The sequence below is a fragment of the Pteronotus mesoamericanus genome, unplaced genomic scaffold (genome assembly GCF_021234165.1).
Source record: "Pteronotus mesoamericanus isolate MK-2021 breed Mesoamerican mustached bat unplaced genomic scaffold, CSHL_Meso_final scaffold_21, whole genome shotgun sequence".
Lineage (NCBI taxonomy): Eukaryota > Metazoa > Chordata > Mammalia > Chiroptera > Mormoopidae > Pteronotus > Pteronotus mesoamericanus.
In genome coordinates, this window is record NW_026555310.1 from 11,155,806 (window position 1) to 11,169,297 (window position 13,492).

At 35.8% G+C, this 13,492-nt stretch overlaps 1 protein-coding gene across 3 annotated transcripts in view; it reads right to left on the bottom strand.

Moving 5' to 3' along the window:
- The window catches only part of PDZRN4 (PDZ domain containing ring finger 4), a 321,554-nt gene that overhangs the window by 17,949 nt on the left and 290,113 nt on the right, over positions 1 to 13,492 (bottom strand). For all 3 annotated transcript variants that reach the window (XM_054591230.1, XM_054591229.1, XM_054591231.1), the window contains one exon: positions 1,093 to 1,191. In XM_054591230.1, the coding sequence (XP_054447205.1) occupies positions 1,093 to 1,191 (99 nt within the window). The remainder of the gene's footprint in view (positions 1 to 1,092; positions 1,192 to 13,492) is intronic.

A 13,492-nucleotide genomic window follows, 5' to 3' on the forward strand; every position in this document is an offset into this window, starting at 1 on the left:
ACACTTTCTGTAGATTTTTCCATTGCAAGAGGCAGTCAGTAAATCCTTTGGTAAAGTGATAGAGTAACATTTACATTTATAGAGCTGTATAGTTTTCTAAGTGCACCAATTACATTACCTCTTACATATGTATCATAAACACCTCCACAAAAACAATGAGATAAAACAATGAGATAAGCATATTTGTACTAAGCTTCTAGGTGAGGAAGCTGAAGCTCAGTGAGTCAGGTAAGGCTTTCAAGATCATGGTCAAGAAAACTTGAAACATGGAATAGGAATTAGTATCTAGTTTGTCTAAATTATGCATATTTGTATTTACATATATAATATATATACACACACACAAAATACATTTATTTTTATTTATATATAGAGAAGTTAGGTAATATATGCATGTATTTATACATACATATATATGCTTACATAGATACACAATTTTTAATCTTAAGTATATATAATTTTTAAAAATCATACCTTACCACTTCTCATAAAATGATTCTTTTGGGAGTTTTAAACAATCACCTATAATAATAAATTTTGTTTCACATTATTTCAAAGTAATTAACATGGTGGGTGTTTCACATGTAAGCATGTCATTTTTTAAAAAGTAATTATGGGTTTGAATAAAACAAACTAATAGATGATGCACTCCTTGAATATTCAAATTTATTAATCCTGTCAGCAGAGTAAAATATGTGATTGTTGTGAATATTAGATTTAGAACAATTAGTCAGTGTTATTGTTAACAGAACTAACAGAAGACACAGTAGCATGGAAGGACAAATGTTTGCTGATCAAAAACTTTGCTTGACTTCCTGCATACTTACAGGAATTTATTCAAATTTAGATAGTCACTATTTTTGCTTTTTTTCCTTATTGGGATTTTGTGGTGAAAGCATCCACATTAAACCAGCTGATAATAATTATGTTACTTGGGCAACATAATTTACTTTCCTAATTGAGAGTGACAAGTATTGGAACATGGCCAATTCTTCACACTCAAGCCTCCCAAGGATTTTCTCATTGTGAAGTCATTTTACTCCATCCCTCACAGTCTCTCTCCCCTGACCTCCCCTCCACGGCATTTCTTACCTCGCTGACATAAATGCCGGTGTCTTCTTCATCATCCGTTCGGTAACAGACTGTCAGACCCAGCTTCTCTTGACTGCTAACACGACACAACTCGACCTCCTAAGAAAAACACACACACAACGACATTTATCTCAGAGAGAATGCCCACAGCAAATTGGAGAACTCACTGATACTCTGCATTATCCTGGGATGTTTTCATATTTATGTCCAATATTTGAAATTAAATTATCAAAATCATCAGATTTTACCTTTAATGTTTATTTCTACATATCCAAGCCAATGTTTTAAATTTTTTTGTAAAGTTGAAAATGTACAATTTTTTTGCATCAAATCACAATACTCCTTAGAAATCACACAATAAAGTATAAATAAAATGCATACGTCAATATGATGGAATCAGCAAAATATTTGCAAATGTTCAAAAAATATTGAGAGTCACTGTGTTTTTATTTGTATTTTAATGGAATAAAACATAGTTCAAATAAAATAGGACTAAATTGGATCCTACATCAATTCTTTTCTTGAGTTCTATACAGCATGATAGTTAGCAAGTATTTTGTGTGGCACAGGTCAAGGTTTTCTGTTATTTGGTGGAAGTTCTTGCCCTTGGGATAAAAATGGGTTCATCCAGGCTGAAGGGAGAGACATCAACAGTCATGTGGGCAGAGGCAATGATTCAAAATGTAGCAGTAAATGAACAAGGAAATACATTTATTGAAACATATGGCTAAGGGGCTTGAAATGTCAGTCGTTAGGTAATGTATATTGAATCTATTTCCTGACTTACGTTCAGTAAAATAATAATAAATTTCAGCATATTTCATTTTTATATAATGAAATAGAATTATACAAGTAATAATCTCAGAAGCAGATGACTTTAGGAAAAATTACAAAATTCCAAGTACTAAAACACAAATTGTACTCTTATCATGGAGAACTCGTTCCTATTGAATGGAGAATTTAAGGCCCTTTAGTAAATAATCAGATGAGAAAGAACAAAGTAAAATTAAATTGAAAGTGAAGTCTGGATCAAGTTTCCAGAAGTCGGGCTCCATGGGAATTGTAAATTTGTCTGTCTTTCTTAATACTCTCTCTCCAGTGTGTAGATCAGGGATTTGCTGAGAGTGGACACTCAGCAAATGCTGGTTGAAGAACGATTGCTTCTATTTCAAAATCTTTCCTAATGTTTGTAACTTTTTGTAAAATATTAAGTAGTCTTTCCTCTTTAACTAGAGGTAGGTTGTGTGTGTGTGTGTGTGTGCGTGTGTGTGTGAATAAAAAGATTTTGAAGGTTCATAATAATAAAGCATCCACTTAATTGTCTGTAATCTGAAATAATTATCAGAATTAAATAAAGAAAAATTCACTTTCAGTGAGAAGATACCTCCCAGTATACTCTGCTACATTTGAAAAAGTATCCTCCCTTTCCATATTGCATTTCAGTGAAGTCTTTGAATAATAAACATTTATTTTAATGACACAGTAAAAGCCATAGGTAAATCTTTAGTAAGGGTAGACTATCACAAGCTCCACTGACCAATAATTTCACAGCTAATATGAAATCAAATAAAATTTAAATCTATCTTGAGACATGTACTGCAAATTGGTGAAATACATGAAACTAGGAAGAGTGATGACTTTCTAACTGGTGGGCAAAGAAACTAAAAGGGCATGGTGTATGCAGAACAATGAAAAAAAAAGATGCAAAATCTTTTCACCTAAAGAAAGAATAGGGAAAAGTGATAGGATCTGGCACCAGCAGCAGAAAGTAATACCAAGAAAGGATATTTTCAAAACTGGCAATAATTAATGCCTCCAGAGGGAAAGAATGCTTGACTAAAACTGTAACATTAGGAAGGAATTAGAGCAACAGAAGAGCTTCAATTACAGCAATGAAGTACACAGTTAAGGTGTAAAGAAGCTTGTGATTCCTAAGAGGCCTACAAGGAAACCTAAACACTCCATAAAGAACTGGGTTTGGGACCTTTAAATCCAAGCAAATGAAGAGCAGTAGTCAAAGCTGAAATCCACTGACTTTCAGTGTCCTTCCAACAGCACAGGAGAAACTCCCTCCCCCGTGGGAAGACATTTCCAGAGGGGAGCATTCCTTCTGTGTTTTCTCTCCTTTCTCAATGGTGTGGCCTGGCTTGGTGTTTGTTTAGAAGATGCATATCACAACATTTTGCAATGAAATGGAACCAACGTATTTAAATAAAAAGGGCAGAATCTACCTATAAGACTTCAATACCACAAATAAAAGCATTTACCTAAGAATCCCAGGGGAAAGGAGACAAACATCCTGAGGTCGAAATAACTTTTCAATATTGTCATTGTATTGGACTAAGCGAATCAGTGGAACAGGCCTCAAAGTTAACTGTGGCATCTATACTTTCAATATCTCCCTTTTAAAGATGGTCAGTACCCTCATATTCCCTTTTAGCTTCCTGACATTCTTAAGGGCTGCCTATGTAGGTAGCCATAAGTATTTCAGGTGTGCCACCTTCACTGTCTCCTAAAGAAAACCTGGCATTTGGTGTGGTCTTCCATTTTCTCAAAAGGAGCTCTTAAGATGAAAAGGTAATTGACAAATACATATTTCTTAGAGGGATCATCGTTAAAATTACTTAAAATGTGGGACGCCGGTATATACTATTAAAGACTGAAAATACCAAGTTTTAATTCCAAAGATGAACTTCCTGGTGTCTCAATTCCAGGCTCTGAAGGAGGCACCAGTGAGACTTCCCGGATGCCACAATCCACCTAACATCAGCCCCACATGTGGACGTGCATTTCTTTGTTTGAGAAAGCCTCAGACACTACATATTTCATAGTGGTACCCAGAAGCACACATTTTAGAATCAAAGTTCCTTTAATTCTGTGACAAAATAGCTCATAAGCAGCTACCTGTAGACCATTTTGTTTGTAAGAGGCAAAGGTGGCTTTGTAAAGCCTGATTATCTGAAAGGAATTCTGCGGCACAGGTTTAATTTAGCATTCCCTTCACAGTGCACCCCAGCCTCTGACTTCTGAAGAAACAACCTCCTGGTAATAGAGAATGTTTTCCCTAACAACTTTCATACCTTTCCCTCTGTCACTCGGAAGCCGTTTGATGAAAAACATAAAAGTGAAATGCTACCTTCTGTACATTTTGTGCACGGAGACGATTCACGGGCGTATACAAATCAAAGCTGAGCCCGCACGGATAGCACTGCTCACCACCCATAAGTCATTCGTGACTGGAGTGGAAGAATCACTTCATAGATCTGATGAAACTACATTCATTTTGGCTTCAATGTGCTTTAAGATGCTGTATTCTGGGAATATGTATAAAGTCTCTTAAAAAAAATCAAATCATGGTATCTAATCCTGTGAGGAATTGATTATATGGAGATTGAGGCTAGAGTATAAGATTAAAGTTAGTTAGTAAAGCTTGCTGTGAATCATCCTTCTAATCTTAGAATGACAAGAGTCAGAATTTTACATAAATCGGTTATACTACAGTGCTGAAAAATTTATATATATTTATTTTTTATGATTGGGTCTGGGGAAAAACAAGGAACTTAAAAAAGAGAAAAAAACCCTACACTTTGCTTTCTAAAGAGGACTCTCTTGTTGGAGGAAGAACTGAGGCTTGAAGCTGCCTGCCACAGTTTTTTAAGCAAATTGTTTCCCAACTATGAAGAACTCTGAGGCCCAGGCCGTGAAGGTTTTCCCCTGAGAGAGAAAACTCAGAGGCTGTCAGTAACTACTTGGTCTGAAGAGGAGCCAGGGCTTGAAAGGATGGTCACTGATGTTAATTAACAATCATATCTATTGTTACTGGGAGAGAGAGATCTATTATATCCATATCTTTCATTTTATTTCATTCATTTTGCTCGTTTTTATCAGACAACATATGTAAGTTTACTGTCAGTTATATATTGTCTTCCTTGATGTGTTGTTGGTTAGTAATTAGAGAAGCACTATGCTTAGATGTTTCGCCAAAACATTTATTTAAAAATTAAGTGGAAAATATGAAAATTTTAACCCCCTCAAGTAAGAGAAGCCTAGATACTCTATTGTAAAAATATTGCTTTAATGTCATTATCTTCCAGATAACGAAAACCATGTATAATACTTAGTAAGAAATAAATTAAAAATCTCCTGGAATACCCAAATTGCTATTACAACATTTCAGGCCATATACTCCAACTCTAAACATACATAACAAGTTGCTGCTACTAATAACTAAGTCACATTTCACAGAGACATTACAGTGAAAGAAAGCAAAAGCAATGTGGCCAATGTCTTTACACTAACATCCCCAACCCCTAATTCAACAACTTCTTTTTCAATGACATTGTTGTGAAATGTGGGCAGTGTTTAATCCCCAATTTCCTATTCTTAGAGACTTTCTGGATTCTTTGGGAAATAAAGCTGTCACATTTTTTTATGACCTCAGTTGTCTGCTTCTCACTGTGGGCTCTGAATTGCCTTAGGAAGTCATAAATTACCCATTTTGAATGAATTTTATACCTTCACAAAAAAGAAATAGTAATTTTGTTTATACTTTATAATTGGTGGAGGGAATGGATTCATGATGGCGGCAATCAATAACTGAAATCATGAACTATGGGCCAGGAATGGAAATTTAAATCCAGGTGAGAGTGAAAGATGGAACACCAGTTTCGTATTGTTACTTCTGCTGTGCCAACTGGAGAATCAGGCCAACTGCCTGGATACCTGTCCTTTGATGAGCTTTCGCCCAGTCCTGCCCTGTCTAAACTGAAGAACAAAGGCATGGCAGGAAACAAGGGAAACGCCTCTGTTTATATAAGATGAAGTTGTTTTCTATTTTGGTTATGTATCTTTGGAGAAAACTGCAGTTGCTCTTAGGTATTAGGATCATGTAGCGTACCTTTGCAAGAACCCAGAAATCCGGGTTTTTAAAATATTTGACTGCTAAGTTTTGAACAAACATTAGATGCTCACTTATTAGTTTACTAAAGGCACTGCTTAATATCCACAGTCATTTGTGGCTGGATTTTGTGATTTATATGTTAGTTTATGGGAGGGTGGGTGGGGGAGAGGGTCTTCCATGAAAATAGTTCAGCATGCCATAAGCAATGTGTAAAATAGACTATTGATAAAAGGTCATTTCCATAGTTGCTTTACTTTTAAAACATCCACTTGAAGCGTCCACTCTTTGATCAGCTCAGATACTCTTGCCTTCCCACTCTTTGTTCTTTCACTAGACCTTGAACCTAATGACCCTTCCACTTTTCACTATCAATAATTCTGTCATGCCCCTCCTTCTCTCCCTGCCCAGCTTCAAGTCCACAGTTAGTCATAACAATCTGTTACACAGATCCACAAATCCCTTGTCGTTTTCTGGCTCCTCTGTATCACCGAGCCAAAGGTCAATCATGGTTAAGCCCAATTATATACTTCCTGTATTCCTACCTGAGCAGCTATGTAGTCCTGGAGGAAAACGCACAACCACACTAATCACGCTGACTGCTTTCACTGTAAATTCATTACCACAGTTCTCAGTTCTCAAACGGGCCATCAATGCTGCCTGACGATCACACTATACATCCCTTGTCAGGTATATTTCTTTTCTCAAATTTCCAGCAGACCCTGCCCACTCTCAGTTGATGACCTCACTTCACAGTTCATTGGACACTGGTAGATAATTACCACCTCAACTATGCACCCTCCCATACTTGGTATTTCACACCCTTTTTCTCTGCTCCAGTGCCTTCTCTCTCTTCACTCTTAGCCAATCATCCTGTTCCATGCTTCATGGGGAAAAAAAAAAAAAAAAGAAGAGATGAAATTGAAGCTGCTGTATCTTCTCTCCACTCAGAGTATCAATCTAAATTCATCTGTAACCACCTTGTAGTTTCTATGTCTTTTATCATGAGAGAAAACTATCCAATTCTATCAAAATCCAGTGCCTCCCTTCATGCTCTATTATTCCTTTGTGAAAATTTTTTCAGAGTTTTTCTCATGGAATTATTCCTTTCCTTTCTCTTGTGTTATCAGTTTCTCTTTCCTTACTAGATCAGTTTCATTGCTATACCCACCCCCCCAAAAAGCATTAATAAATTAACATGGGCTAGGCTAGGAGAAAACCCAATAGTGATCAGCTCTAGGTTGGGGTTGTTGGAAGAACCTAAGAAAAGAAACTTGAAAGAGATTATGAAATTGACCTCGGTGTTCACCAAAACCAACATTCCAAGCAGAGAACACTCTCCATGCAAAGACAGAGATAGGAAACAGTGTGTCACATTAGAGGAGTTAATGAGTATGAAGGTAAGGGTTTAAGATTTGGGTAGGAGAGGTGGCATGGTGAAAAATAAAACTGGATAGGTAAACAAGGGCCATACCATGGACAGATGGCCACAATGTATTAAGTAAATTTGAACTCTGCAAAAAAGAAGAGAGGAGTCATTATAAAAAAAAATACAGTCTGATTTGCAGTTTGGAAAGAGGCTTCAGCAGAAGCATAGTGATCTTATTGGATCTTATATTATTCGTTAATTCTCACATACAATGGCGTGCCACAGGGGCACTGGGAAAATAGTGTGTTGGGGTGGCAAAATCATTGACTGGAATGAGAGAAACTGATAATAAGCATGTTATGTAGGTAAGATGTCTAGAAACAAGGACAAGGTTGAGAAACTACTGTTTACTGTAATACAAACTGACTCAGGGTGATGAGTACAGGACTTGGAGAGAAGGGCTTGAACCGACAATTTTCTTAGTATTCTTGCAACGCTTCCTGTCTACAGTGAATTTAAAAAGAAGAAATAGTACACTAAACTTTTACAGGAGAGTACGGTCCATTCTCTGAGAGGCTCCTGCATCTATTGTTATTTCGATAGTACTGCTTTTCACCTGACCCTGCTGTCTATATCTCCACTCCTGGCATTTGTAAATTGTCTTTTCTTTGAATTACTGAAAATAGCTTTTTCCAAAGAAAGTGTTAACAGCATTTCTTTGAGATTAGCTATGTGCTCTCTGCAAAGGAAAGAGTCAAAAAGGACAGGTTGCGTCTTTGAGCCTTGGTAGCCCCTGATTGAGTGACTGCACTTCCTGGTGACACGCATGGGCATGCTTTCATGCTGGCCATGTTTTTGGTAAAGAAGATGCCATCTACTTTTGGGATGCTGTTTTAAAGTTAAAAAACAAGGACTCCCATCACTTTGAAGAGGCAGGCATTTACTTGAGAAAGGCAAAGTATCTTTTACCTAAATGCAACGATCTATAGCTACTCTGGGTGGCAGGGTCAGCATTGCAAGAGCAATGACAGCAAAATCTAAACATTCACAAAGTGCTCCTCCAGAGAACCTTGAAGGGAATTTAGTAAACTAGGGTTGAAATAGGTTCTAAATACCAACTGGGGGTGACCAGCTATGGTGGGTAGTAATGGTTATCATGACTTTATCTAATGGGAAACAATGTCATTGGCAGTCATGTCGGTTTGATAGGACTAAAAGACCACTCCAAAGGGCACAGAGTTTAGGGGATATTCACTGTAAATTTGGGTTAAAATTTAATAAAAGAAAAGAATGCAGGACATGTTAACAAAAAGGGTTTTTTTGAAATTGAATGGGGATATTAATCTAAATTTATCAGATAACATTCTATTTATTATGCTTTGTGTTGTGTCAGTATGTGAACACACACTGGAATTTTTTTGTGAAACATAATGTAAACCCACTGCTTTCTTAATTGTGGATCAGATTAATTGTAAAAATTATGTAGAAGCTACATTGTAAAACATTACATAGAATAAATCTGTGTTCCTGGAAGTAGATCAAAGAAAAAAGTATTTTATATTATTATATTTTATACCCAATATTTAAGACAGAGGTTGAACTATAATGAAATAATGAATTAATTTTTTTCTTACTACAGAAAACCGTAATATTATCTGCCTTACTATGATCATCCAAAACTACGGTACTCTAGGCTAGCATTGGATGGTTAATAAGAATCTTCATCCACAAGATTAATTTTTAAAAGATGCTTGTATTCCACATCTCCAGATTAGTACCACAGTGTAAAATAAAAAAAAATTCTTCATGAATACATAGTGATTAATTGTATATTACTGGCTGATTCTGAATTCATGCATTAATCCATATGTGGCAGTTTCTATATTTTGCCATAGGCCCTGATCCCAAAATGTCCAAAGAATTCATTTGATAGCATGGATTCAAGATTTTTCCTGTTCACTTCTTCTCTTTGGAACTGGCTCTCCTCGTTATTTTTTAATGCCAGTCTATTATGATACATGAAATGCACTGCATCTTTATTGTACCGGCAATAAAATTCTAATAACATGTATTAAAACCAATTAGCAGACCTGAATATCTCCTGATCTGATGAATGAGAAAGGAGGCTCTCCATTTATCTATTTCAGATATTATACATTGAATTCCAGACGGGGAGACGCCCGAGTTCATGTTGACACAACAGAAATTTGTCAATCCTCCTCAGGACTTCTCTTCATCTGAAAACCATTCAGGAACTTTTCCAGCATGTGTTATTAGGGAAACATAAAGGGGAGATTAACAAAGCATTAGAAGAAGGGGAAATAAATAAACCTGTTGACAAGATGAACTTTATTTCCATCAGCTGGTTACCGGGGCAGGAAATACAGGCTTTTCTAATGAGGTCCAGAGCTGCTATTGCAAGTTTTTTTCTAAGCTATTTCATAGTGAGGGCTAAGAGCTTTTCCCATGGTCATCAAAACAGGAAAAAAAAATTACAAGACTTTTAAATGGGTCAAGATCCCATAAATGTCATAATAATTGTCCCCAAATTTCTTTTTCCTCTTCTTGTTCTTGTTTGGTAAAGTAGCACTTTCATACAAGTAATTGTGTTCACATTACCTCATAGATATTTCTGATCTAAATAAGGATACTAAACACTAGAAATAGATCTATCATAAAATATAACAAAAGATTATAAAATGTAGAAAAAAGCTTTGTGTTTTACTCAACATTTCTACCTTTTCTTCAAAACACTCAAAATATTTGATGACTATTTTTTCAATCAAGAAGAAACATATGCATTTCAAGTAGGCCTTTTCTTAAAAAGGAGAAAGTTCATTGCGGGGAGCTATGTACATTCTTAAATACTAGAGCAGCTCCTTCAAAATATATAAAACCTTACTTAAAGACACAGTTGCATGTCCACATACCTTTTAAATTTGGTCATAGCTCCTATATGTACCCATAGGATCCATAATTAACAATGAACTGTAAATATTTATCACTGATATTACCATTGTTTAAAACATGCAATAAATGATGGCATAAACTTTTGTGAGCTTCTAAATTTTCATAAGAATATATATATATTTTCACATATGTATTGATTTTTATTCTAGATGGTTTAATTTTTCCAGTGACCTATGCATAGGTGTGTAGCTGCATGTTTGCATGCTCATGATGCCAACTTGTGTCATTTTAAAGACATTTGAGTAGCATTTTATGACATTGCATAGATAATTACATAAAATAAATAATCAGATTAATTTAAAAATTTTATCATTTATTAAAATTATTTTATGGCTATTTGCTCAGTGCCTTTATGAACAGCTGTTTCCTTGGGCCTTTGAAGAGTAGGCATGTTTCTCTATTTGTTGTTAATAAGATTAGTTTGATCTTTTGGCCCCTTGAAAATTAATTTCAATCATTGCATTATGTATTCAGCAGTCTGGTTTGGTAACTACATACAAAAACATGAATCATCAAAATTAATCTGACATATATCAGCATCTGTTCACTCCTTCATAATGTACAATAGCAAAGTATCACAGGTGTCCTCAATGTCCACAGTATCAGAGTTCTTGAATAAATAAGGGTATATCGAAACAATGGAATTTTATGACTCTGAACAACTTTTATAACATGAAAATGATCATGATAGATGCCAAATAATGAAGCAGCACACACGTTTATATAACACATAATGTCTCCCACCCACACACACCCCACCTTTTTTAAGTCTTATAATCAAAGAAAAATTCCTGGAAGAAAGTTTGCTCCCATTGCTGTTATAATGATGATTCCTTTCTGTTTAAATATATCCTTATATTTCCAAACATTCCTTAGTTAGAATCAGTAAAATGAGCATTATTTTAAAATACAAATGTTAATCATTGAAGAAAGTAATAATTAATGTTATATATATTGTAGAGCTGCAGATCTCTATCCCTTCCCTTCTACCTGATCACCTGCTTTACTGGAAAACACTGATTAAAAAGCAAGAAAAGAATGTAATTTGATTAATTCACTGGAGTGAAAAGAAACTAAACACAAATATCAAAGAAGCACTGTGTATGAGTAAGAAGTTCAAAAGGTTGTACAGGCATGTCTCACCTAACCCATGAGCAACAGGGAAAAGAATAGGATAAGGTCTTTAGAAAATGTGGGGTAGTGGTTTTGAGGCCTTATTTAATAAATAAAGAGCAATATTCAATCACTAAATTCTCAATACTTGGAAGTCTGCAATTTCAAAGTGTTGCATAGTTTTAAAATATTATTTTATCTTTATCTAAAGGAGATACACATGCTAAACCTCAGTTATTTTTAAGACCCAAAGTGCAGCTGAGCTTTACAGCTATAGAGTTTCAGTGCCTGAAGTTCTCTGTGCTTGTACTGGGGCGAAATCTCTACATGTTGAACAGGCCGGACTTAAGGATTCTCCACAAACCTGATCATCTTCCCAACCTGGCTAATAATATAACTGCTGTGCTTATCAACCTGGTTTAAGTATTCAGGATTATCTTGTATTCCCCAACTTTGGCCTTTCACAAATAATTGGTCATTGCCTACAAAATTATTTTCTTTTCCCCTTTGTTTCTATTCCTTTTGTTGTTTCTCTGGTTAGACCCTTGTTTTCGCTTTCTACCTGTTCTACCCCCTTGAATCCATCTGGACTTCATTACTTCATGATTAATCTTCTTAATATAAATCTTTAAATATGTTGTTCCCTGCTCAAAGGCACTGAATGGTTACTACTGATTATTAAATTAAGTGCAAACTTCTATTGTTGACTTTCCAGGTCCTCTGTACCTGGATCCAAAACAATGTTTCCCTCAACATCTATTCTTCTGCTCAAAGATCTGATGACCTGGACAAACTGGAATAGTTTAAAAAATGTACCTATTCTATGCTCAGGAGTTTCCCTGGAGAGCTCTACTATGAACTAGTCTGTACGTAAAAGAAGGTTCATAGCAGCCTTGTAATATGATAAAGCTGGAAACAACTCATATATCCACTAATGCTGCCACTTTCATAAACATTAATAGAAGTGAATATGAGTGAATCATAGCTATATATGACAACCTAGATCAACAGGGGTCACGATTTTGAGTAAAATGTATAGATTTTAGAAGAATACATTTGGTATGGTTATATGTATAGAAACACATTCTTTTGAGCTACACATTTTGGTGACAAAATTATAAAGATAAGCAAGACAATGACAAAAATAAAATTCAGGATAGTGGATACTGCTATGGGAGGAGGTAAGGAGGCAGGACTAAGGAGGTGAACACATAGGACTAAAATGTCATGGTAATGTTGTTGGTTTTTTTCCCCCTAGAACTGGGTGTTGAATAGACAGGTGTTTATCCATCACTGTTTGAAGAAAAGGTGACACTGTAGCATTGTATTAATTAGACTCTTTTCAGACCCACCTTACAGTCTTATGCCATTTTCCTATAGGTACAATAAAGAAGGGACAATAAAAGACATATTTTAGCTCTTTATTACACCCAAAACATAAAATCAGGCAAAGATTGCCTCTGTCCCTGGGGCGACTCTGGGAACAGGGCATGGCACGCACCCTGCGATGGGCGTGCTCCACCCCGGCCAGTCAGACCAGAATGGAGCACGCGAGAGGGGAGAAGGGAGTGGGCAGCCGAGCAGGAGGACCAGCAGAAAGTATGACTGCCACATCTGCAGCCAGAAGGAGGGATAATGTCTGATTTTGGGGGGTAGAGAAAATCAGTTTTGAGAGCTTAGTTGAAACACATCCTAAGGATTTCCAGAAGCTTCTGGGAGGTAATGGAGGGGTGATGTGGGAACTCATAAAAACAGCCAGAAAAATATTGTGTTTTACTGTTTGTGTTTTATCTAAACACAGGAGTCTTCTAAGGAAACTGGGTAACTGTCATCTGTGCATTGAACATAGAAAGTAGATATTAATACTGAGGGCAGAGACTGTATCTTTCTTTTATCTTAATACTACCTTATATGATATAAAAATAAATATTGCATGAATGAATGCAAACATCCAACAGAATTCCTATAAAACAACTTTTAAGTCTGTCTGACGCTAGATATAAGGGATACCATTTTTAGAAACAAAAGAAGGCTCATGACTTATCATAGCA